We start from the raw sequence: 27,939 nt of genomic DNA, 5'->3' as shown, positions 1-27,939 counted from the left end.
TTATAAAGGGTAAGACAAGTCATACTGTAGCTCTGTGCATTTACAGAATAGAGCTGAGCCTTGAGCCTTGACTCACACAGTGTAAATTAGGCTTCAGTCTCACATAGCAGCATGTGGAATTAGAATTAGTTTCCCTTTCAGATCACATGTATGATACTGTAACTGTATGGTAGAAAAAGAAATATATATATATGTATAATAAAATACGCTTTTAGGCATATTGGACATGAGACGAGTAGTAATTACGTTCCTCAATTTTAATTAATTGGTGGGTGGTGGGAAGTGATTTCCATTTGAAGATAGGAAGACCACCCTGAGCATACCAAGAGTCATCTGAAAATTACCTGCCACTCTAGTCTATGAACTAATGCATATTTTTAATTAGCAAGACCTTCTGAAATGCAATCCCTCCACTAACCAGACACATACCAGTATTATATTTAAACTCTCTGACATGACATGTTTTTAAATGCATTTAGCTCAGATTTTTTTCCCAGATTGTGTTTTTTCTAAAACTGTCACGGATGCAGACAGAGTGAGTTGAACCCAAGTGCAAAGTCACAAACAGGAGATAAATACTATTAGTATTTAATAAAGAATAGGCAGATCTTACACTGAAGATGCAGGTAGGAATCAGTCAATCGAGAATGACATAGTCAAAACAGGAACAAGCAAAGCAGGACATCAATGACACCAGGTTATGAATTGGCCGTGGTTACATGAGGGCTTTTCATTCAGAATAAAAACTTCAGAATACAATAATTCGAAAGTAATGTTTTTTGCTGCGAGTTTACATGGGAAATGGTCAGTCCGAATGAGTGTTTACATGGACGATACTTTTAAATCTCGTTATTTCATTTCGCAGCAGCTTTGGGGCTAAGGCTTCTTTTTGAGAGGTCCCTCAGGCCAAGCGGCTAGGCCGAAAATCTGCTTTTAACATTGGTCCGGTTGCTAAGCAATGCATCCATCATCTCCAGCACCAGGATCTTTGCACACGGCCCTATATACTTCTGTTCAAAGTAGGACTTTCAACGCCTTATAACTCTGGAAATACGAGCGCTGTCCATGGTAATCGGTAATCGCCATCCAACAATTCGAATGTCATTTGTGATTTTGTCTCGCATCGCTCCCGACATGTAAACATTTCTGGCGAAAGGTAAACAGCGTGAGCTAGGTAAACAGAGGCTGGTAAACAGGATGTGAATATGAGGAAAAATCACTGGATCGGCTGGCAAAGGTTAGCTACACTTTGCTGCCATCTAGCGTGGCAAAGAATTGTTAATTGCAATCTTATACTAATTCACAAGCATAATAGATAAAGACACTCACTACAAAATGAATGCCAAGATTCATCCAAGTAAAGCATGTCTGCAGTGCATATACCTGCAGTAGACCAGTCTAGTCACTTGACTCTAGTAGTGAATCTTGAGTGGGTTAACCACTTTCACCCTGGCGTCCCTGTTTTGGGCATGTTATTACTATTAGAGGTTAATATTTTTACATTAATTCACAATTTTGGTTAACCGTTATGTGCCAACATACAGGCTACAGCACCTGGGCCTTTAATGTAACAACGCACCTACAGTACAGAGTGTGTGCAATGTGCAATCACATGCTAACCCAAAAGAGTGGATTTGTGGTGAACACCAACCTTTGTTTCAGATGAAATCTCATGCCACATGGGTTTTCCATTATTTATTCTTTTCAATTTACTCCTGCAAAGTGACATGTTTTGACAAATTGCTGCCCTGAAAGCTTTGACATACTACTCTTCCTCTTTTTTGTATTTCAGTTCCGGACATTTGACCCATGTAAACAGCTGTGGTGCAGTCACCCAGACAACCCTTATTTCTGCAAGACGAAGAAGGGGCCTCCCCTCGATGGAACAGAGTGTGCACTTGGAAAAGTTAGTTTTGTGGTCTTTTGCTCTTGTATTTCTTAACACTTTTCTATACTGGAATGAAGTAAAATTCTCAGTGTTGAATAAACTACAAAGAGTGTACAAATGGAAACAAATAAATATGTACACTCTTTGGAGTTACATTAACATGATGAGGGTCTGTCTGTCTGTCTGTCTGTCTGTCTGTCTGTCTGTCTGTCTGTCTGTCTGTCTGTCTGTCTGTCTGTCTGTCTGTGCGTGCGTGCGTGCGTGCGACGGTGCGTGCGTGCGTGCGACTTTGCGTGCGTGCGACTGTGCGTGCGTGTGTGCGACTGTGTGTGTGTTTGTCTCTCTCTCTCTCTCTCTCTCCCACCTATCTGCCTTTATAACCCCTGTCTTCCTTTGCAGTGGTGTTACAAAGGCCATTGCATGTGGAAAAACCCTAATCAGGGTAGGCTAGATGGTGCCTGGGGGTCCTGGACCAAGTACGGCTCCTGCTCACGTTCCTGTGGAACCGGGGTCCGCTTCCGTACACGCCAGTGCAACAACCCAGCGTGAGGACCCAACACTTAGCAACAATTCATTTAGGTTCTGTGAGGCAGTGTGAAATAATTGGCTAAAGTACTCGAGTGTAATTTCTTCAACTGTCATTACTGGTAGACTACACTACATTGTATTCATTATGTATTCTTTATGTATAACCTGCACACTATACTTGCATTACTGTGTACGGAGAGTCATCTACTCTACTGTACCTGTAAGCCAGTGTAGTGGCTCTCGAAGTGGGCTCTGGGAACACAAACAATTTAACCACTTTAAGCTCATTTTATACTTCAGCCTCTTCTGTCTTGGCCCGTGGTCAAATACATATCTATTTGGGGGTCCTTCACATGAAAATGTTTGTATAGGTGCTCATTTACGACACAATTACAATATCCTATTGTTCTGGTTTTCTCCTCAGAAACCCCTTTCATTGCTTCATCCATTGTCTCTGTTGTGCCACTGGTTCATGTGTTCCATTTCCTCAAGGCCCTCCAATGGCGGCCAGGACTGCCCCGGCGTAAACTACGAGTACCAGCTGTGTAACACTGACGACTGCTCCAAGCACTTTGAGGACTTCCGTGCGCAGCAGTGTCAACTCCGCAACGCCCACTTTGAGTTCCAGAGCACCAAGCATCACTGGCTGCCCTACGAGCATCCCGACTGTAAGCCTGCCAAACCACAGCCAGCTTCTTGGTGTGTGTGTGTGTGTGTGTGTGTGTGTGTGTGTGTGTGTGTGTGTGTGTGTGTGTGTGTGTGTGTGTGTGTGTGTGTGTGTGTGTGTGTGTGTGTGTGTGTGTGTGTGTGTGTGTGTGTGTGTGTGTGTGTGTGTGTGTGCGCGCGTGCGTGCGTGCGTGCGTGCGTGCGTGCGTGGGAGTGATGAGCACTGTCAGTGCGGTTCAGACTGTTCCCCCTCTTTGTGCCTGTAGCTTTTAGATGAGGCAGAGATTGAAGAGCTGATGGAGACATACTGTAAAAATGTTCCATTGCCATTTTCTTTGTCATCTATGAGTAATAGCTGTCATTGTCCCTCCTTGCTCCATGAGCCTGTTAATCTACTGTGGATCAAAGCGTTCAAGGTTCAAGGCTATATCGTTGATGAAGCATGCAGAATAGACGTTTTTGATATTGAGGTGGGATAGGTAACTTTAACCCATTTAGACCGGCGGGACCCCTGTACGTACTGTACCCCTATACTACATTACATTACAGTCATTTAGCAGACGCTTTTATCCAAAGCGACTTACAATAAGTGTATTCAACATAGGTAGGGAACAAAAACTACTAATCACCAGAAGTCTTTAGCTAAAACAAGCTAAAACGAGCTAAAACAATTAAGTGTATCGACTAAACAAGATCCAATAAACAATACAACAATAGCCCTATACCCCTATACTACATCTCAGAGGCAAATATTGTACTTTTACTCCACTACAATTAATTGAAAAGTTTAATTTACTAGTTACTTTGTAGATTTTAATTATTATTACAAAACATACATCAACCACTTCAGCCCTATACATTTTGGCCATTTGAAAATAGCCGATCTACAAGCTCACAATGCGTCGCATCGTGACGCATTGTGAGCTTGTAGATGGGCTATTTTCAAAGATTATTATACTGTACATTTGAAAACGTTAAATGGGACATTCTGCACAATTACTTTTACTTTTGGTCCTTTAAGTACATTTTGAAGACAATACCTTTATACTTTATCCTCAAGTAAAAGTTGAATTCCGGACTTTTATTTATTTTTTACTTACTTTTACGTATTTCTATATTGCAGTATTGATACTTTTACTTAAGTCAAAACTTTGAGTACTTTCTCCACCACTCGTATACTGTATAGCAAAATATTATTTTTGTAATTTAATAAATATTTGACGTTTTTCAGAAAACGTAGGTCAGGATTTAGAATGTGTTTTTAGAATCGGCCTCGGGTCTAAATATCTTTTATAATATTGTGGTGGTGATCTGTAGCTGAAACCAGAGTTCAACAGCCGCACACTTTAGCCAACAGAAACCACCGTTGTTGTAAATGTCGGCTTCACAAGGGTTCAAGGTACAAGATTAGCTTTATTGTCCCTTGCGGGAAATTGGTTTGCAGCCAGATAATAGTAAAAAAATACACACAACAGACAACATTCAAAACAAGAAAAGGGCACTAGAGACAGAGAATTCATGACATTCAATAGTAGCAAAGTCAGCAAAAGTGCATTAACAGTTTAAGGGCCCCAGACGGAGATCACCGTCAAGTTCAAGTGCACGGTCAGTTGCCCGAGACAGAGATTGATTAACAGGACGGAGATTAATGTTATCAAAACCGGTCGCATCGCTCCACAGCCTAGGAGCGCTTGTTGCCCAATCCTCGGTGTTGCACAACAGTGACACGTCATCGAAAATGTTCCCTGCCTGTTTAGCGGACGACAACGAAAATCTTAAAACGTTCATAACTCGCTAATTATGAAAAAAGATCCTGTGTTAGACGGCGCTCCGCGGTCCAGTCGCTAGTCGCGATAGATTTAGTCTTACCTCCCGTTGTTGTCGATCGACTCTAGAGTGGTGTGGCTATTGTTAGCTGCTACACAGACATTCACAACAACTTCCGGTCCGCCGGTAAAAGTGGTCCGGGCGCTATAAATGATGGGCACATTTTATTAATGGATTAAATAGGCCCGAGCCCTCAAGGTGTTAATGGCCAATATGTGCAAAGAGGCAAGAATAAAGTGCTATCTGCTGTTCAGCAGCTGAATAGCAGCCGGGACAAAGGATAGTTTGAACCGATTAGTCTTTGTGGTGGGCACCCTCAGCCGACAACCTGAGGGCAACAGTTCAAACTCAGACCTAAGTGGGTGATCCGAGACCGGAGGGAGGAGGCTCTCTTAAACATCTGCCTCTTGTACAGTTCTATGAGTTGGGCTTGGTTTCTCCCAGAAATCTTACTGGCCACTTTGACGAGGTTGCTGAGCCTGTTCTTGTTCGCCAGGGTCAGATTACCGTACCAGGCAACCATACAAAACATGATAACAGATTCAATAAAACTTCTCTAGAATAGAGTCATCATTACAGGCGAGAAATTAAAAGAACGCATTTTCCTCAGAAAAAAAAGACGCTGCATCCATATACCATCAGAAGGGTCTATGAGGAAACACAAAAGCACAGCCATGTTAACACACTATTTTAAACAATGTCATGATTCTAAAACGTGTATCTATTATAACGAGAAGGTTCTTACCCCATTTAGACCTGAGGATGATTCTACAAATGTCTTCTAAATCCTGACAGTTTTCTGAAAACCCTATGGTCCTCATTCACAACGGCGTTTACGCTCATAAAGTGACGTTACGTGAGCGGAGCGTGAGCAGACAGGCATTTACGTGGATTCCCACATTACGTGGGAATTCATGAACTTGAACGTGAACTTGACGCTGACGTTGGTTGGTCGGAAACTCCGCAAAAAGCTGCGCCAGATCTCATGGTCGTGTACGGCTTGCGTAGATTTATTAAGAAGGCCAAACCTCAGATAAAATATGTAGGCATGTGTCCCCAACATTGGTCAGCACATAAAAATAGCCTATATAAAAGCAAAGTATCACTTGTATGCCTAAATGCATGCATTCTAGAGGCAAGTTAGCCTAGAGTCCCATAGAGAAACTGCCCCCGCAAGACACGACACCTTTTTATTTATTTATTAGGATATTTCTAGCATGGGGCTGCTCACTCGGCAGCCTTCTACTCGCAGTGCAACGCGGTGTGAGCTTGTAAAAACTCACAATTATAATAAGAACATACACTTATCTGCATTCTGCACTGTACGAATCCAACGTTGTTTAGTGTAGTAATGCCTGCAGTAGGCCTATTGAAATTGTTTTGTTACGGAGCTCCTTTGAGTCAGTTGATACTGTGTGTGTGTGGGGTGTAATAATGTGAAAAAAGGAAGACACATCATATTACAGCAGTATGGAACTGTGCAGTATAGCCACTATTTTATTATATTGTTGCCTTTTCTGATAAATGCTTCCCATTTCTTTCTGGCCTTGATTCAGCCAACAAGAGATGCCACTTGTACTGCCAGTCCAAAGAGTCGGGCGATGTGGCTTACATGAAGCAACTAGTGCATGATGGGACACGATGCTCCTACAAGGACGCCTACAGTATCTGTGTACGAGGAGAATGCGTGGTAAGAGTTCTAAAAAATTCCAAGAACGGCGGACATTATTGTTACTATTGTGCTATAATGGAAGGTTAAAACAAGAAAAGAATACCAATGTGTGTGCGTGCGTGCGTGCGTGCGTGCGTGCGTGCGTGCGTGCGTGTGTGTGTGTGTGCGTGTGCGTGCGTGTGTGTGTGCATGTGATTGTGTATGTTTGAAGATATAATGGTAGAGAGAGAGAGAGAGAGAGAGAGAGTGACATTAATCTAAACTTTATTTTTCTGTGAACAGATAGATAGACCTTTCCTTCAACTACATCCACTATCTGTAAACAGAAAGTTGCGGCCAGTCAGTCTTTAACAATCCAATAATTGAATCCATTTCATCCAACAGTCGATAGTGGGCACAGCTTGTTGAGGATATTACAAATCCATAGATAAAGAAATGCCTCTCTGCTCCCTAACCAGGGTTCACTCTTAACTGCATGATTTGGTTTGATTCCCAGAAAGTGGGCTGTGACAAAGAAATAGGCTCGAACAAAGTTGAAGACAAGTGTGGGGTTTGTGGAGGAGACAACTCTCACTGCCGCACGGTTAAAGGATCCTTCACCCGCACGCCCAAGAAAGCTGGTAAGGTCCCACATCACACAGCATTGAAGGCAGAAACTGCTGAATGGAGATTTTTCTGTAATAATGATGGTGCTCATTGCTGTAGTATCAGAAAAATACTGCCAGCACTCTCAGAATAATGTCTTTCAGGTACTTTTATTCAGAGAGAGGTACCGCCAGGGTGTGCGTTATCTTGATCATTGACATGCCAGTGATGCTTCACTGATGTTTTTTGATTGCTGTCATGCTCGTTGGAAGCACGGTGTGCTGACATGCTTGTTGGAAGCACGGGTAGATTAAAGCAATAAGCCACGAGAGGTCTCAGGTTACCGGGTATTTTACAATGGCTGGGAGGCGTAGGCAGACCCGACAGCGGAGGGTCTTCTACCCTCCCAGCCATTGGCTTATTGCTTTTCTAAAACGGTTACAAACATATAGCAATATTAACCTAATAATAAAACTATTAAATTCACAAAAGTAGCTACCCTTTGCGCCCCCAGAGCAAGCCACATCACTTCCTTGTTTTGTGACGGGAGAATAGCGCTTGATGTCTTTACGGGGCTGCCTGGAGCCACACATTCACAGTCATATGAGCCGGGCGGTGCTTAGACGCCCGCACGGCATGGGTTTGTAAGGCAATCAAGCGCTCCCCTTCTCCAGTACAGCTACAGAGCTGCGGAATCAGCTGGGAATGATATAAAGTGATTGAAGGTGTGGGTTATCGGTGAAATGTACAACGGTCACGTGACGGTAACCAGCCAATCAGAATCAAGTATTGGGACTAACCGTTTTAGAAAGCTATTTGAACTAGCCTGATTGCTATGTCAGAACTACCTGTTGTATAATCCTGAATAAATACCTGAAGGACTGTTCTTTTTCTGATATGGAACTCTTTTTAGCCATGAACCTGGTAAAAAGTGGATAAACCAGTAGCTCCAATACAAATTTCTCTAGCCTATATAAATGCACCATTTACAGGTGTCAGGTGCGTCAGCATCAACAGAATACTGGAGTACAGAATACTGGAGTACTTTCAGTGTAAAATTCTGAGTGATCAAATTATTACTCCAATTTGTAACTACGAGAGTGTACAAATTCAACCATGCACAAGGCCCCATTTGTTTACGTTCGTACACTCTCAGCTCAAATTCACAATTGGATAAATTAACACTAAATTAACAGTATTTGACAGTAGCTCTCTTTTTTCGCCTACTGTATTAATTGGGTGTACTTGAAATTATTGTCTGCAGACTTGAAATATCACGCCAGCAGACCTTTTGCCATTTACATCAGAAGACCGTTTTCCGTATTTTGCAATAATGTCACGGTTATATTTTGTTCTCAGTGTAATTATACTGTTACAAAAAGAAAAAAAAATTTCTCTTGATTTTTTCCTTTTGTGTCTTTATAAATGCAAGTACTTAATTGACAATTAGTTTGTTGCTGTTCTTATTTTAACCCTTAATGTAACAACCTTTGAACCACACTGACAAGGCTTTACATACTAGGTTTTATTTGAATCTTCGCTTACCTATACATCTGGTGACATCTACTATACAGTAAAACAATGTATCTGCTTGAACTGTGGGGTAACAATTCAGAAATCTAAACACAAACACTTCAGGGTGATCCTTCATATTGGCACAGTATCAGGATCAAAACAAGGGGTGTATGCCGTTATTGCCTCTGTTCTAGCAACTACATTGAATTTAGATTTCCCCAGATGTATCTGTATGCGGATATCTCTGATCTAGCTACGTGACACTACTGCAGACATGGCAGGCCTGAGAGACAGACAGTTGAAATGAGAAAGCAACAAGACAGGCTCTAATGCCTGTCTTGTTGGTGCTGGCGGCGTGTTTCCTCCTCCGCGTCATCAGTGCCCATACCCGAGGCGGGGTTGGCGAAAGGGCCTTTCTGTGTGGAGTTTGCATGTTCTCCCCGTGTCCCCTAGGGTAGGTACCCTCACAAAAAACATGCAGTAATCCTGGTCTCTAAACTGCCTCCCCCTGGCCACCCGGGGCGCCTGATGGAGGGGAAAGGAACTGTTTGGAATAACGTGTTTCTTCCATGTGCTACGTCCAACCAGGGAAACTCCCCCCTGTCAGGTGTAAAGGAGCAACTTGGACACTCAGGCATGAAGGAAGCATGAGTTCAGGTCCGTTGCTCTCCCCATGTCCGGCGGAGGGTGTGTAGAGCCCAGGATCACATTAGATAATTGACACAGGGGTGAAAAATGGGTTACAAAATCGTGGGATAAAAAAGGAAAAAAAAGGGAAAAAAAGACAGGCTCTAATAATAACGGCATGCCTGTGGATCTCCTGACGGGGGCCTTATCTCAACTACATGCGTGAGGCCAGTAGGCCAAGAAGTAGCCTGCCCCAGCCTGTGTGATTTCTGGTATAGAGGGGCGGGTGCCGGCGAAAACAGCCAGTAGATCCTATTGGTTCACCGATCTGAGCTGGATCGATTGGATCGCATGTCCCTGTGTGACAAATTAGTATCATGGCTGGGGGATGTACTTTACTTGTACATCAAGCTGCCTCATGCTACAGAAACAGGAGATAGGCTCCTTCCTTAGCTACATACCTACCAACTTTCACCCTAGTCTGGCAGCTGAGGTGGACGGGTGGGAGATTTGGTATATAGTCTTCCACTTGCTGACCGGCTGTCGGTATTGAGATTTTTTTTTTATAGGGGTTTCTTGTGACCCTACCATTAACATCCTATGGCAGGCAAAAATGTCAAACTTTTCTTTTGCTTTAAGTAGCATGTGACATTAGGGGGTTTTCATGATTCTGAATCCATTCCAAGCATTAGTTTTGCACAAAATACACTCCTTGGGCTATAAACAGCCATAGCCACTTGTGTGTTTTTAGTTTGTCACATGCTACTTAAAGGGGCATTCCACTCATTTTCAACATTTTACTATGTCATTAATATACCTTAGAGCTGTTGTGTGGAAATAATAAAAAAGTCCCCCCCATTCTGTTTCCTAGAACTAGAGGTCTGAAAAAATCATTAACATGGTGAAACACATCTTGATGATGTCATCAAGATGTGTTTCACCATGTTAATGATTTTTTTCATAATTGCAGTTCTAGGAAACACAGAATGGGGGGGACTTTTTTATTATTTCCACACAACAGCTCTAAGGTATATTAATGACATAGTAAAATGTTGAAAATGAGTGGAATGCCCCTTTAAAGCAAAAGGAAAGTTTGACATTTCTGCCTACATTTTTGCCTGTCATAGGATGTTAACGGAAGGGTCACAAGAAACCCCTATAAGTCAGTCAGCAAGGGCATTCATGAATGTATAGACAATATTTAAGGCCAAATAAAAAAGACTATACCAATTTTCCCACTTTAAACAAAAGAACCCTGTTGGCTGCCGGACTATCCTGCCATCCCTGTGCCATCCCATTGAGACCTGGAACGCATCCATGTCACGTTAGCGTTTAACCACATTAACCATTAACCCATTTTGGGGCGGGAACCCCTTTTGGTGTTTTAAACATTATGTTATAATTTAGCTATTGGAAAATAGCAGATCTACAAGCTCATAGCGTGCCACCGAGAGGCGCGCTATGAGCTTGTAGGTCTGCTATTTTTGAAAAATCGTTAAAATGTGCCTCAAATCTTTCCGAAAATTGTCATGATTTAGAAAACTTTTTTTTTTTAATTTCGACGTCAGGCCTGAATGGGTTAAGCAATTTAGCAAAAATAGCAGATGTAAGCTCACGAGTCACAATGGGTCGCTACGCAACAATGCATTGTAATCTTTTACATTGCCTGATCTAGAAAAGATTGGGAAGTGGAGACTACTACGAAAAATGATGATGACTACACTTACACTGGAGGCTGCTAATTTTACAATCATTCTTGTTATAGTGGTCAGTCCATTCGGCAGGAGATAAAAATCAGTGTGCACATTGGAAAACCATTGAATGGAGAGATTAACTGTAGTATTTACGTGTTTTGGCATTTGGATGGATTTCATGGTTGGAACTTGGAATACTTAATGAATTTCTCACTGAAACTGTGCTCAAGTCATTAGCTGTTCTCTGGATCCACACAGAACAGAGGGAAAATAAATATTCTCTCTTGGTAACAATTTCTGCTAAATGCCTAAATTGTTATGCTTTGTGGACTGGTACAAAGCTAACTGACTACTTTAAGTTAACTTTAAGCATGAAGTGTGTGTGAACGATGCTGTAATAACAAAGAGAATGATGGAAGTGTTCAATTACACCCCATACTGGTTTCATGATGCCATCTCAAATCCCCTTTTCACTGATTATGGTCCACAGATACGGTAACAGAGAACTTTAATGCCAGCTGAAAGGTTTTTCAGTTTGAGACCATTATGGGGAAAAGGAGCTGGCATATTGCTCAGTTGTACTGCATGCCTTATTGCAACGTGTAGATATGGTGCACAAAGCATTTTATTTATAGGTTCTCCATAACAAACTCTGAGTGTGTACAAACCTCAGAGTTACAGACCCGTAAGGGTTCATTTGGAACCCCCTCAAGGAACCCTGCAGGTCCCTAGACCCCACTTTGAGAACCACTGATGAAGATTGATGTGTGAAGGCTTCAATTGTTACAGGATACACCTAGTTGAAACTGTGATTGACTCACCATGGTTACTGCCCGTCTCTTCCTGTCTCTAACAATAATCACTCACCTTTTTTAACAGGAAAACAGTTAAGCAAGAGATGCCATAAAGACATCCCTATGTTGGAAAACACAATATGCAAGTATCCAGTGTTACTGAGCCTCTCGCAGCGTCTTTTATGTCATAGTGTTCTCTGTTTGATTGATTGCTTGTAGTTTGGGCAGATTATTAGATGAATGACTAACACGCTGTAGAAACATTGGAATGAAGAACAACAGCTGTTCCTGTTTTCTTTTCCGTAGCACTGAGTTGTCCAAATATTATGTATTAGACATTATTGTCCAATCCCGTCTCTGGTCAATCATCCAATCAGCTTTGCTCTCATGACTACTGTGTGCTGTGTCATGAGTATGTTTTGTTTGTCTGTCACCAGTAACAGTCTTCAACGCTAGTGAGCAGTCCTGAGAGTTATTGCAGCTTTAGTGCTTGGGGCCAAAATAATAGCGGGGTTAACAGAACTACAGCTCTGTGGCCCTCCATTGGTAGTGTGATACCACGACTACAGACCTGCCAACCTTGGGATATTGCCATGAGTACCACCATGCGCGTGCCAAAACATTGACGGCCCCACTGTGAATTTGGGGTCCCACATGCCTTTTTGGTGAAGGGGAATGTTATGTTATAGAAAGTTTCACACCAAAAATGTAGTACATTGCATTAATGAAGAATTATTATACTGTATATAGGCTACTTGCTCAGACTGAGTTAACATATAGTCTATCAATATAAGTGCTTATGGGGGGGTGGGTACTCCGGGACCGACGATGAGTGAGGCACTGGTCCCCCCGGAGTGGTCCCCCCGGAGACTCCCGGGTGTGGGCGCTCTCGGCCGGGCAGAGGCCCCAGGGTGATGCCCCTGGTCCCTGCCTGGCTGTCAGTGTGTGCACCTGGGGCATGGAGGTCTGGTTCCAGGCAGGGGACCCAGGGGGAGGCCACTGGTCCATGCCTGGCTAAGTGTCTGGCCTTCACATGGAGGTCCTTGCCCAAGCGTCTGGAGACAGTAGCCAATAACATCACAGGAAAAAATTGTATTTTTGACCTGAAGTCAGCTTGTGTGGTACCTGGCCTTACTACAGTCATGCGAGTGATATCAGGATTTTTTCCCCCGCACAATATCGCCATCGGAACGCTCGCTCTTTGCCTGTGTAGATGAGGTGTAAACTGTAAAATGCGTAAAAAGTCCCTTCACTGTCGCTCGCTGGCTCCGTAATTTAACTTTGGCAGTGTAACCAAATAGACCCGCTCGTTCAGACAAGACGGCTCGGTTCAATATATTTAACATTATTCCTGCTACTATATAATTTATCAGGAGCAAAATGAGTTCCTATGTCTTTGCAAAGGGTCTGTTGTTTGGTTTTTTCCACGGTTGCAGCCCAAAAAAATGTGTGGTTCCGCCGAATAACATCAACGCTGATTGGCTGTCAGGACGCCATTCAATTGGCTTTTCCAGGCCAGCCAATCACAACGGGACATTCCTAGAACTGTGGTGGGATCCATAATAACGCCTAGAATTGAGGTGGGATCCATAATAACGCTAATGGTAATTATGCGTAGTTGTCATTGTGCATTTTGTCCGATAAGAAGCTTATTAAGTACCCGTTATCAATAAGCTTTGGGCTTATCATGCTTGTTATTGAGCATAGCGGCATAGTGGCCCGGTCATGTTTAAACAATTAAGACAAGAGCCGATTAAGAAATAAATGCCAACCAGCGTTGTCCGGGTAAACACAATTACGCTTTTAAAGTGGCGGTACATATATGAACCAGTTAACAGTTTCTTTAAAGTTGCTATAAGCAATAATATGTGTTAATGTTTTAATGACTTTTCTTTTTTTGTATTCAGACAGCTCGCAATGGGTAGAACGCTCCCAGAAAAAAATTAGTCTCTGTGACACATCTAGGGGCCGCAATCTGCACTGATTTTCCTAGAAGCTTTGTCATTGGTCGATTTGCCTGTCTGCTTCCTGATTGGTTAGTTATTGCGATAGTTTTTTTCGACCAATGACAAAGCTTCTAGGAAAATCTTTGAATGCAGATTGCGGCCCCTAGATGTGTCACCGAGACTACATTTTTTTGGGAGCGTTCTACCCATTGCTGACCAAAAAAAGGTCATTAAGATTTTGACATATTATTGCTTATAGCAGCTTTAATATTATCTTATTGGTAAAAAGGTCAAGCCTTCTGTCTGTTAGAAAAGTACTGTATTTGAAGGCCATAGTAAAAGATACTGGTTCTGTTCAGAATGTATTGTCTCCCATCTGTCCACAAAATAATAGAAAATGCTCGATAGTGGGCTCGATAAGAACCCGGCTCGATAAGCCTCATCGATAAGGTGATCGTTATCAATAAAAATTAACGAGCTCCATCCCTAGTAGTGAGACCTAGAATTGCGTGGTTTCTATGCAAAAATGCATGCAGGTTGGCAGGTCTACAACTACCCTTTTGTATCTGAGAGATAGACTTAAAAAGTAAGAACACACTATGTACTGTTACTACTGTACACATACATTTCTTTTGATTTTAAGCACTGGGTGAATGCCTTCACTAATGTGTCATTAAATGCAACAGTAATTTCCACCTACCTAAGGACACCTGGTAGTTGTGAGGTTGGTTACAATCATTGGCTATTCTCTGTTTCTCTCACAGATGAAAAGCCTGCTGTTTCTGCAATTTTGTCCAATTGCTGTTTTATCTTTGTGATACAGATCGTGCATCTGCCACTTTTGCACCTGTAGTTCACATCATGTGAACTCGGGGAAAGAGTGCCGGCTGCCTTCATAATCACCCCAAGCGTCTCCCCAGTGCTTCCGCAGTAGGCGACAGTGGTTTGGTGTCTGCCTGTCAAAGCTAAATGGCAAGTAATAATGGCACTGTAGCTGATTGCCCGGCAAGTGCCAGAGCTTTGCCATTCAGCCTTGACTACACAATAATCAGTGTGCTTCGACTGTCTGACGCAAGTTGATTTCCCTACGCTATACAAATGAGAAATGCCTCTGGGTGACATCGTTGTAAGTGTCAATGGCAGAAGCAAAATGTGTAAAAAATAATTAACTGGTTCATTCCATTTCAAGGGAAGACGAGAGGAGCCTTCTTCTTGCCCAAAGGAGCTCGAAATGTGTATCTGAATGAAACCGAGGACTCTAGAAATGTACTTGGTGAGTCATGTAGGTTTGCAGCTGGTGGACATCCTTGGTAAAAAAAAGGCGACTTTGCAGCTCTAGAGAGCAAAAGTTGTCTACCATACAACATTTGAAATATGGCTAAAGGCCTTCTCATTCTGTTCATATTTCATAGCATAATGTTTGCTTAACCACTTAATCCCTACTCTTTTGACAGGGGTCCCCTACTTTTTCCCCCTTCGCCAGATCTCTTTGGTGAAAATAACAAATCTCCAAGCTCACAACGTGTCCCAATGTGATGTGTTGTGACATGGTAGATCTGCTATTTTTCTGAAAGTTCACCCAATGTTATCATAACAGTCACTTGCACATTTCAGTGGTTATATATGAATGAGGAACCTTTATGTCATGTTTCAATTCAACCATCTCTTCTAGGCTTCTGTGGCCAGGAGAGAACTGCTGTAAATATGCATATACAGTGATTCCCAACCTGTGGGCTGAGGCCCACTATGGGCCGCCGGGGTATTGCAAGTGTCTCCCAAATAATTGGCCACGTTGCACCAATCTGACCACTTTGGTCAGATGCGTGGGCTGTGAACACATTTAAGATTTTCAAGTGATCAAGAATAGCTTGGGAACCACTGGCATATTCTGTATATACTGTATGTATTTTGGTTTTGTTTTGTTTTTCCAAGTCTTGCAGCTTTTGTAGAGCAAAGTGAAGAAAGCCTCTGGAGTATATGTGTGATGTCCACCTCTGCAAATAAGATGATAGCTGTTTGACGCTCACTCACAAATCACTGTTATTATCTTTTCTAACCCTTGTTACTTCCGCTGCTGCTGCTGCTGCTGCTGCTGCTGCTCCTGCTGCACACGTGCAAAGGTTACCTTAAGATGTTTCTCATTCCACCTGGCGCTAGACATGTGATCATCCAAGAACATGAGGCCTCCCCTCAAATTCTTGGTAAGTGTGACTCTCTCTCTCATCTGATACTTAGTCATGCCAAGACACAAAAACACAAGCATAGGCTGACTTGATGCCCAAATTGCCCGTGCAGTCCTGGCCTTACCATCAATTAGATCCTCCTTGTCTAACAGTTCCGGGACAACAGCTCAATTCCAGGTGCTTTACACAAACCATTAAGCAGTAAGACATTAAGACCCAGAACATCAAGAGACTGTCAAATATAAAATATAAAACAATATTATGAAAGGTAATTTGAATGCAATAAAAAATATATAAAAAATAAAATAATTACAAAAATGACAGTGCAGAAGAAATGATTAAAATAACCGCAGTAAAAGGCAGTGGCAAACAGAAAGGTCTTTAGCTTTGAATTAAAACAACTGAGAGTTGTAGTACAGAGGTTGTTTTCTACAGCAGTTCCTTTCATAAAAAAGCTATTATAAAAGATGACATTTCAAAAGGCAATTTATCTGCCTTTTACAACACGTTTCAGTTCGTCAATTTCCCCCGGCCCCCTTCCAGGAACAAAAATAACAGAATAATCCCTTAAAGGAACTTGTCTTGAACATTATAAGGTTGCCAATGCTGTGAAGTGCAATAGAGATACTAAAAGAGTAGTTGAGGAAGCATTCCCTCAGCTCATTAAACAGGTCTGCTAGAAGAGGTCATCCCACCATTTTAAACTGTGGATTGTGTGGAACACAGCAACATCCATTTAACTCTAGAAGCGAGAGTAGAGACAGTAGAGACAAAAGCTCAATGTATTCAGGAAATTATGTAAGGTTGCAAATATTTTAAATTTTTCACATAAATCAAGAAGCGTATATATATTTTTTAAACTTTCTATAACAGGCCGTTCTGGAGAATTTGGAGCAGAGGTTCATCGTTGGCATCCAGGGAGTGTGTGCAAAAATTGGCATCGACCGGGTTAAATGGTGCGCCCCTAAAAGTATGTTTGACCCATGGCTCAACAGCAATAGTTGCTGTCATTTTGTTGGGTTCATCCCTGCTGAACCTGATGTCTTTGGCATTTCTAACAAATACATTTATGAGCAGAGCCCACTTAAATTTCTTCAATTAGATGTTACCCAGCTGGAGTTCTCGGAAGTGACAAAAGAGAATGCGTAAAGCTCTATAAAGGGATGAGTTTGACGGTGAGGTCGGCCTATACCGTAGCAACATTAGCATGGTTCACATGAATATTTAGCTGTCAAGTAAATCATGCAAATGCATTGTAGCATTTTTTTTCTTGATTCCATATTCCATATTATTCCATATTGTGTCAAAAAGGATTAGTTTGACAAATTAAGCAAGGCCACCCCCATGACATTTTCCCTCACAACTGCACTGAATAATGTGTTAAATATATTAGGAAAGGCAATTTCTTTTTTAACATGCCATATGGGAAATGAGCTCACATTTCTAAAGTAAAACAGTGATAATATGGAATTGTTTCTTCCCTTCCCTGAGCTACTGAGCTATTATTCATTTCCAATGTGGTAATTGTTTTTATTCTGGATTTATCATCTTAAAATAGACTTGGAGGAGGAAAGTGGTGTCATCAGGGATGCCGGGTGTCATTGTAAATGTAGTCAGTGTATCTAGTGGGAGTATAATAATACTATACTATACTATAGACGAATAACAGTTTAAGTCCACACTAATTATCCATGATGTATACATGATGGATAAGGGGTCAGGACAATTAGGCCTTTTCGTGGAGGGGTCAGAATAAAATTTGGATTTAAACTGTTATTCATCGGAAACATGTAATTGTTAGGTTACGTAAAAGTCCCACTGGGAAGAGACCCCGGGCCAGCCAAGGAACAGATTGGGGGATTATATCTCCACACTAGCCTGGGAACTCCTTGGGATCTCCCAGAACGAAGTTGCTAATGTTGCTCTGGAAAGGGAAGACTGGAAATCTTACCCCGCAACCCGATTCTGGATAAGAGGTTGAAGATGGATGGATGGTTACGTAAAAATAATGTTGTAGTAGCTTGCTTGTAGTTGAACTAAATTCACTGTAGCAATTTCATTTGTGGGGAAGTTAACTTCTGGAACTACAAAATACAACATTTTGAGCCATAACAGCAACGAAAGGAAGAAATGTTTTAACCACTTATTAAACCCCAGTATATATATATTTTTTTATCTCCAAGCCACAACGTGTGTAGAGCGAAAACATAAAAGTCATATACTGTAGTATAGAGCCCTGTAAGGGTTTCAGGGTATAAGTGGCTAACCATGTTGATCAACCCATTTGAATAACCCATCTAACCTTTAGTTTTATCCTGGCCACTGTGAAAGCATTTGAATTTATTCTCAAATCAATTAAAATTCATTAGTTTGATTGCAACAGTTCTGTTGCCCTAAGGCTTCATTCACACATATCAAACACCGATCAAACAAATGTTTGGTCGTTTTTTTGTTTTTATAGGCCAACATAATGCTTTTCCAATGGGAGTCACATATGGTTTGACCAAACATTTTTGTTTGATGGGGGGAGGGGCAGAACACCACCAGCAATCAGCAATCAAACGTTTGGCCAAATGTTTGGTCAAACCATGTAACTCCCATTGGAAAAGCATTGTGGTGGCCTAAAAAAACAAAAAAATTACCAAACATTTGTTTGATGGTGTCACGTGGTTTGACCAAACACGGACAGCACAGAGCATGTTCGTCTGATATGTGTGTACAGGGCCTAAGGCCTCATTCACACATAAAGAACATATGTTCTGTGCTCTGCCTGTGTTTGATGGCCACCTCAATGCTTTTCCAATGGGAGTCACATGGTTTGACCAAATATTTGTGTTTAATGGGGAGGGGAGGGGGACAGAACACAGCCAGCAAACACAAATGTTTGGTCCAACCATGTTACTCCCATTGTAAAAGCATTGAGGCGGCCATCAAACACAGGCAGAGCACAGAGCATTCTTTATGTGTGAATGAGGCCTTAACAGTTACCGTTACAATCAAACTAATGAATTTCAATTGATCGATTAGTTAGTTATAGTTATTCAAACTAATCGATTTCAAGCACACTGCGTGTCATGATGCGATGCATTGTGAGCTTGTAGTTCATCTATTTTCACTATTTTAGCATGACACCATGCAACGCAGTATAAAATAGTGGTTAATCAGTTCAAAAAACATGCTTCTCGATTAATTAAAAAAGTAATTATCACAAAGAAAATAAGAGATTATTGCAGTCCTATTTACAAATATTCATTTAACTTGAGTGCAATATTCATATGTTCAATCAATATCATACTAGTTTCGGTATTTGTTGTGCATCCCCCATCCCATTATTACACTAGCCTGAGGCAAAAAGGAGAAAAACATAGAACAAGACAATGAGGTTTGAGGTCAGATGTAGAGTTGTTGGCCAATATTGATGTTTTTAGTTTTTGTTTATTTATTTATCTGATATGGACATCACAATCACATTGCTCATTGCACAATTGTACAATTTGTAGATGCATTGCTTACAGTGTGTTAGCACAAGTGCTAATTTTCACCACCTGTCCACAGGAGACTTTTCTAAAAATACAGTAACACTTTAGTTAAAAAAAACACAAGTACATCAAGTACAAAAAAGGAATATACTGTATACTAATAATATTTTTACAACAAAATTACAATACCCATTACATTAACCTACAAAACAAAAGTAATCACTCATAATCACTCAGGTGATGACCAGTGATGACATCAGGGATCTCCATATATGGGCTTAACTGCGACAGCGTCGCATTTACTATGACATCAGGGTCTCCACATCTCCATCCCTGATGATGTCACATGATGTCACAAAACCTGGGCACCATATATGGTGCCCGACCAACACACGGGAAATGCACGATTCCATGGTTAACTGCGACCTTCGGTCACAATAATACATTTATAATAATAATAATAATAACTTGGATTTATATAGCGCCTTTCAAGAAACCCAAGGACGCTTTACAAAACAAAAAACAAAACAAACAAACTAGTTGCCAAAAAAAGTGAACAAATGTCTCTTAAGTGCAGACTTGAAAGAGTCCAATGTAGGAGTCTGGCGAATCTCCAAGGGGAGAGAGTTCCAGAGTGCAGCACAAGAATAAAAAACCTAAGTAAAAGGCAGCGGCATAACTATTCTTACACATGTAGTACTTCACATACCGTACTTCTATCTGCTATCTGCAAATTGCACATGATTCAGTCCTGTAAGAAGAAGAGAGAGAGATGTGACCTCATAACCTATCCTTTTTAACGAACCTTTTACATACCTTGAATATTATGGAAATAAATACCTATTGTCTTACTATGGAAAAGTTCCAATTTAATAAGCAGTTACATGAAAAATGCATACAATATTTATGGTTTGTTTTTTCTCAGAGAACTCACCTAGAAAGGGGGATTTAATGAAAAGATGGAAAGGTCAAAACAAATGCCCACTTCTCATTCCATCTCATTCCTTTCATTGTGGCAGTATTAACTTCACAGGGCTTATATGAATGAAGTGTATATGAATAATATAATGCTATTTCCCACTTTGGAAACATTATTCATAGTGATATTTTCCATTCTGGGAAAAATTTACATTTGCACTTGTGCTTGGCAAGACTGTACAATTCAGCTTCTGGAAAGATCTTGTGCTGTAGTCGTGTATATGTACACAGTACATACAGTAGTGTCTTAATGTAACCCTGAGCTCCAGTTTTGCACTCTCAGGGGTCAAATTAACACTACAACTTTGACTGTGTGCATGTAGCATCCATTTTACATGTCACTGCCATATCTTCCATGAAGTGACATATATGGATGACTAAATGCAAGACTTGTCTTGAAGTCTTGGCTGACTTGTCTGTCTATTTGCTGGGCTAAGTTTACCCTGTTAGAAAAAGTACTGTAAAGTTACCCTGTTGTGATACTTTTAAACTTTCTCTTCAGCTGTCATTGTTAGAATTGAAACTCTTGCAAATTTGTCAGTGCCTCCTAACAAATGGTTGATTACAGCAATCAAGAATCAGGCGACAGGGCATTACCTTCTGAATGGGAAAGGAGAGGAGGCCAAATCCAAAAGCTTCATAGACCTGGGAGTAGAGTGGGACTACATCATCGAAGACGATGTCGAGACTGTGCACACCGACGGACCTCTGCACGATGCTGTGGTGGTTTTGGTAAGGCCTATTGAACATTAAAAAAAATCACACCCATGTGAACTGAGTGGTGCAACTCCGTGTGGGGGTGGGTCCCCAGAACCTCCAGACCCACCCTGGGTGCCGGCCTGGTTCCGGCGAGCCGCCCCGCGTCCGAAACGGTCGAGAAATTACAGAGTTAGTGTGTGGGGGAATTAGCAGACGACACACACTCTCTAGCACAACAGCGCCACTTTTTCCCCTATTGGTACCCTAAACATAGGGACGGACATAGGGATGGACATAGGGACATTGCTGTTCCTTGGAGTGGCTGCACCACTCAAAAAAGTTAAAATATGGATTGCTACTTTTACTGAAAATTATTTTATATCTTTTTTTTTTACTTATTTTTTTTTTATCCCACGATTTTGTAACCCAGTTTTTTCACCCAGTGCCAATTATCTAATGTAATCCTGGGTGCTACACTTCCTCTGCCAACCTGGGGGGGCAGCGGACTGACCTCATGCCTCCTTCTATGCATGAGGAGTCCAAGCTGCTTCTTTTCACCTGACAGGGGGGAATTTCCCTGGCCGGACGTAGCGCGTGGAAGGAACACGTTATTCCGACCAGTTCCTTTCCCCTCCATCAGGCGCCCCGGCTGGCCAGGGGGAGGTAAAAATAAATAATTATAATAATCTGAGTACTCATGGAACAACAGCAGGAGAGCGGCCAGATGGTGAGCATGCTGTGGTCGAGTGCACCATTTAAATGCTTGACACCGGGGTGTGAAATGAATGACGATGGCTTCACTTGTAGCCTAGTGGTACATGCACGCTGTTGAGTGATCCAATCAGCGTAAAGCCAGATAGAGTTACCTGACCGAAATTGTGTGGCTGGAAACGTTGAATGGAAAGTGAGATCTGAGGTGTGTGGCAACACAACCACTTTGAGAGGATTGCAATATCAGCACTCCACTTAGCACACAAACGTATAGCGCTTCAGTCCCCTCGTTGAAACAATTAAACTTACATCTCAATGGCTCTTTAGTTGTACATTGCCGCTGTTTGTTTTAATCAATCTCTGACATGCTTTGACATTATGTGTCTCTGAACTTTTGTAATTTCTGGCAACAGACACTTAACAAAGTTTGTGCTATTTCTCTCCATTAATGAATTGGTTGTGTTTGGTTTAGCTTAAATGTAACCGATTTAAACCTGGTTTCCTGCGCAAGTGCTGACATCTTTTTTTTACCATTGAGCCAATGGAGCCTGCCTGCTTCCTCAGAGGATAAAACTTGACCATAAGTCAAGTCAAATTTCATGTCAGATCCTGTCTACTGTAGGTGAGACACATTTTTGACACAATTTTGACACAATCTAAATGTCTCAATCGAAGAGCAGGGAGACAAAATAGAATCGCCCCAGTTGGATAAGTTATATTGTATTAACAAACTCTACCATACAGATTGGACAAGTTACATGGTGCCGCTTTAATATATGCATATGTGCAATGACACAGACAAGATGCTACAGTGTTTGCCATGTGTTAATTAAGTATTCAATCAATCAATTCTGAAATTCATAGACTAACAAATTCTCTAACGAGATAAACTACCTTCCTGCCTACAAGTAGCCTCTACAATATACATAATCAATTTACACTCATAGCCAGGTGATGGGTACATTTGGAAGGAGTTGGAAGTGTCGGGGAGTATGGGGGCTTTCATGTAGAAACGCCTCCTAGCTTTATATTATGATGAAGAGATTAAAAATGAGCAGACAAATTTGGAATTGGAACACTATTTGAAAGCTGATAAACGATCTTTGTGGGGTTCTCTCTCCCGATTGGATAAAATTAGTATCCCAAACTGAAAATGTATTGTAATGCTTACAGTAATAGAGCACCAAAGACCTGACGTCACTCGCTCATCCCCTGGTTCACGGAAGTACTTTCTCTAAGGAGAATACCATTGGGTCAGCTTAAAATCGTCTCATATAAGAATTGTGGTCCAAAAATAAACAAACTGTCTCTGCGATATTGTCGGGGAGGTGTCTCTGTATCGTTTACGGCAGTCAGTCACTCATATTTGATACAGTCTCTTTCTAGCGAAAATGTAACTAATTCAGCAGCAGTAATATTAGTGTTTTCTCTCAGTCAGTTGATTCTTCATATCCATATGAGTGTAACGGCCGGGATGATTTGTTTTTCAAACGCAGTTCTTATATGAGGCGATCTAAAATCCCCCTATGGGGATTACAATGCAAATACAAAGTACATGAACCCGTGGTGCGCCCTCTACCGATATTGACGTCAGACTTTCGGTGCTATATTAGCATTAACAGGAACAAAAGCAATGGCCCATGCCCGACTAGCAGATATGGTAATAATAACAAGACATGTGTGAATATTTAACCTGATGTCATTCTTATTGAAAACCACAAGGGCAGTGTTCTACATCAAAACACTGACAAGCATCTTCATGTCTGTGGAAATTAAACAAATTCTATGTTCATCTGCATCCATTTACAGTATTTTCATTTAACATTCTCATGCAAATCCTAATGGATTCTGTTCTGCTTTATGGTTTATAGATTATACCAAAGGACAATGAAACCAGGTCAACACTCATGTATAAGTACATCATCCATGAAGATTCAGTGCCAATCAACAACAACAATGTGATTCAGGAAGATACATATGAGTGGGCACTGAAGAGCTGGTCCTCATGCTCCAAACCATGTGCTGGAGGTACAGTGTTTTTAAAATCAGCTACAGTATTCAAGCTACACAACACAAAGGAAAAACAACACGCATTACATGATGTACGGACATGTGTGTATCTTTTTATAATTGTGCCAGAATCCTAATGTATTGATGATGCCGTATTACTGTATGGTGGAGCATACTTGAATGAATGAATTAATTAATACACACTAAAATCACCATGTTTAATGTAGCAACATTTTTCATGTAAGGTATTATGCCAATAGACAGTATATCAATTAGACCAGGGGTTCTCAACGTTTTTGGCCGGGGACCCCCGGAAATGCTTTGGCAATGTCTCGGGACCCCTGCCCCGCCCCCTCCCGACCCCCAATATAAATTGACTGCTACAATAACCTTAAACCATTTTGGGCGGGAACCCCTTTTGGTGTTTTAAGCATTGTTATAATTTAGCTATTGAAAAATAGCAGATCTACAAGCTCATAGCGCGCCACCGAGTGGCGCGCTACGAGCTTGTAGGTCTGCTATTTTTGAAAAATCGTGAAAATGAAATTTAAAAAAACATCTTTTTTTTTTTCTTTTTTTTTTTGAAAATAATTTGGGGACCCCCTAAAATAGTTTGGCGACCCCCCGAGGGGTCGCGACCCACGGGTTGAGAACCCCTGTGGTAGAGCATACTTGAATGAATGAATGAATACACACTAAAATCACCATGTTTATGTAGCAACATTTTTCATGTAAGGTATTATGCCAATAGACAGTATATCAGTAGAGCCCATGAGAGTTACAAATGGGACCAAAGAACAATGACTTGGCTCGTTGTCCCATGCCTCTGATCTCTGCAAGATATCACTCCATATTTGTATGTTTATATAATTGTTTCACACCTGTTTATCTTAAAAACATGAAGTAGGACAATCCAGCCTCCATGTAGATCTGGCATTAAATTGCACCTCTGTTTTTTCACTTTAAAATCATAATATTTTATTCCCTCACAAAAAAGGTTGCTCTTTTGCTCAGGAGGTGCTGAGGAAAGAGCTTTATATGTCTTTTTCGCTTTTCAAAACAAACAAAGACAGATCAGTTATGATATATATATTGTGATGTCATGTGAAGCACAACAGTGACAACAGTGACAACAGTGACAACAGTGTGTGTGTGTGTGTGTGTGTGTGTGTGTGTGTGTGTGTGTGTGTGTGTGCGTGTGCGTGTGCGTGTGTGAGAGAGAGAGAGCTTTTGGTCACGACCAAAAGCTTCACTTTTCTGTTGTGTAAAAGTTTCTGTTATAACACTAAAATCACCATGTTTATGTAGCAACATTTTTCATGTAAGGTATTATGCCAATAGACAGTATATCAGTAGAGCCCATGAGAGTTACAAATGGGACCAAAGAACAATGACTTGGCTCGTTGTCCCATGCCTCTGATCTCTGCAAGATATCACTCCATATTTGTAGCTATGATTCTCTGCTTTGAAACGAAAAAACTAAAATGCTAAATTGCTGGAGGCCTCAACTCTATTCAAAATGGAAAAACCTTTTTCACTGATGAAAAAAGGTTGAAAAGCTATGATGACTAAAACTACAACTAAATATATTAAGCCAACAAATAAAAACTGAGGTAGATGAAAATGTTAGGGATGGTTTAGTGGAGATTGGAGAAGAGATCCAAGACATTGGGCTCCATTTTTGTCTCATCTTTCTAAAGCCACTATTTGGGGTTTTAGGAGTGGGGAAAGGGTGTTCCCCCACTAAAGTTAGTATTTTGGTTACCTGTCTAAATCCCTTAAACACCTCCGTTACCCGTTATATTATGCAGGTGTGGTTTGGGCGTTGCAATAATTAAACCACATTTAACCAATCACCAGTCTTGGCTTTAAGAGATCCCTTTAAGAGATCCCTTAACCGCTTATCTTGCTCATAATCTCATATCTTGCTCATTTTTAAAAGTTCATCGTGCGTGTAGGCCATCTCTACGGAACGGTATGAAGCTAAAAGGAAAGTTCAATAAACCCCATTTGCTGCTGGGGTGATCATGAACTGGAAATGGAATCGCGCACAAATAACTTATTTGACTATACAATTATATAAACACAATGGACACAAGGAAGTGGCAGGCACTCGACTTCTGCTGATTATAGGAAAATTACAAAGAGATAGGAGAATAAGGAGAGATGAGGCAGCCTGTCTGTGCCTGCAGGCATCTCCATTGAGGCGCGTGCGGCGTGCCGTGCGCCGCTCTACCGAACTAATTTGGCACGGCTTATGGGTGATTTTAAACTCCACTAGCGACTTCCCAAATGTATGTGACCAAAATAGCAATTTAGGGGAAAGCGTGCCAACACGCCCAAGACCACACCTCTAGGCGCAAATACCGGTGTCGGCAAAAAATATAGCGGGTGACGTGGGACGAAAATACCATTAAGGGACAGAGAAAGCTCCTATATTCGTAATTTTCGGGCAGCGGCTGAATTGCGGGCCGCGCTGCGGGTAAAGGCTGCGACAAAATTGGAGCCCATTGCATGCCTGGTTGAGCTTGGGTGTCGCACTCCGCTATTTCCGACACACAGCAAGTATAAATCAGGCATTACGACAACATCATGGCTCACTAAAATATATTTTAGTCGACAAAATTAACTGTAGATTACTAGATTTAGTTGACTAAATAAAATTAAAACATTTCAGATGGCAAAAAGGTGACTAAAACTAAATCGAATTTTATTCAAAAGACTACAAAACTAAATTTGCATTCAAAATTAACACGGATGATGACTGATGCACACGTGCTTCAATTTGTTCTCTAGGGTTTCAGTACACCAAGTATGGATGCAGAAAGAAGGGCGACACCAAGATGGTTCAACGAGGGTACTGTGATGACAGCAAGAAGCCCAAGCCCATCCGAAGAATGTGTAACCTGCAGGACTGCACACATCCAGAGTGAGTAACTATTAGGGATGCCAAACGACTCATATTTGGCCAATCGATAAATCGAGGCCGCAAATCGACGAGTCGATCGACTTTTTTTCCTATTTATTTTCCATTATTTTTTATTTTTTTATTTTTGTTGTTGCTGCGCAGCAGTTGAGGAGAACGCAACTATGCATTCCTTTAAGCAACACAACTTCTGCAGCTGCATCCATATGTTTAGAATTTGCATCAATGATCAAAGCCCAATAATAAAAAATAAACTTTATTTTGTAAACAACGACACTGAAGGAGCAGCGGCGCTATCGGCTGCTATGCTATCAGCTAGTCCCAACTTTCAAGTGTCTGCAGCAGCCTGTCACAAGTCCCGTAATGAACTGATACGGGACGCACGTTGTTCCGTATTTTAATGTCGGGTCGGGGAATAAATACAGTATGAATGACGGCGGGATTTATTTGACAACGCTGTCCTGCTTTCTTCACGAGAAGAGAAGAGCGCTCACAGCTCAGAACAGAGCGGACCTGTCTTTGAGCGTGAGCAATGCGAACCTGGGGTCTGGGGGCTCAGAGCTGCAGCCATTGGCTCATGATACGAGCACACGACCAATGGGACAGAGCATTCAGTGTTGCTAAGATACCCTTCCCCTTCACCCCACACCCTTGGACGATGGCGCTCTAACTGCAGCCAGGGCAAAAATAAAAAATAAAATAAAAACGATTTTTCGACTCATACGTTTTTGAGTCGCGGAAGGCATGAGTCGAAAATCGAGTCGATTTTCAACTTTTTTCAACATCCCTAACTATTCCTTCCTTTGAGGAATGGGAACAGAAATGCTTCCAGTTTCACACCTGTTTATCTTAAAAACATGAAGTAGGACAATCCAGCCTCCATGTAGATCTGGCATTAAATTGCACCTCTGTTTTTTCACTTTAAAATCATAATATTTTATTCCCTCACAAAAAAGGTTGCTCTTTTGCTCAGGAGGTGCTGAGGAAAGAGCTTTATATGTCTTTTTCGCTTTTCAAAACAAACAAAGACAGATCAGTTATGATATATATATTGTGATGTCATGTGAAGCACAACAGTGACAACAGTGACAACAGTGACAACAGTGTGTGTGTGTGTGTGTGTGTGTGTGTGTGTGTGTGTGTGTGTGTGTGTGCGTGTGCGTGTGCGTGTGTGAGAGAGAGAGAGCTTTTGGTCACGACCAAAAGCTTCA

General features: G+C 41.4%; 1 protein-coding gene across 1 annotated transcript in view; it reads left to right on the top strand.

Moving 5' to 3' along the window:
* Positions 1-27,939, top strand: part of adamts3 (ADAM metallopeptidase with thrombospondin type 1 motif, 3) — a 173,955-nt gene that overhangs the window by 122,823 nt on the left and 23,193 nt on the right. The window contains exons 11-19 of the mRNA XM_079516259.1: positions 1,793-1,906; positions 2,288-2,433; positions 2,909-3,084; positions 6,466-6,599; positions 7,078-7,201; positions 15,863-15,943; positions 20,951-21,114; positions 23,664-23,820; positions 26,599-26,731. Of these exons, the coding sequence (XP_079372385.1) occupies positions 1,793-1,906; positions 2,288-2,433; positions 2,909-3,084; positions 6,466-6,599; positions 7,078-7,201; positions 15,863-15,943; positions 20,951-21,114; positions 23,664-23,820; positions 26,599-26,731 (1,229 nt within the window). The remainder of the gene's footprint in view (positions 1-1,792; positions 1,907-2,287; positions 2,434-2,908; positions 3,085-6,465; positions 6,600-7,077; positions 7,202-15,862; positions 15,944-20,950; positions 21,115-23,663; positions 23,821-26,598; positions 26,732-27,939) is intronic.

The sequence above is a fragment of the Electrona antarctica genome (genome assembly GCF_951216825.1).
Source record: "Electrona antarctica genome assembly, chromosome: 12".
Lineage (NCBI taxonomy): Eukaryota > Metazoa > Chordata > Actinopteri > Myctophiformes > Myctophidae > Electrona > Electrona antarctica.
This window is presented reverse-complemented; position numbering and strand designations above follow the sequence as displayed.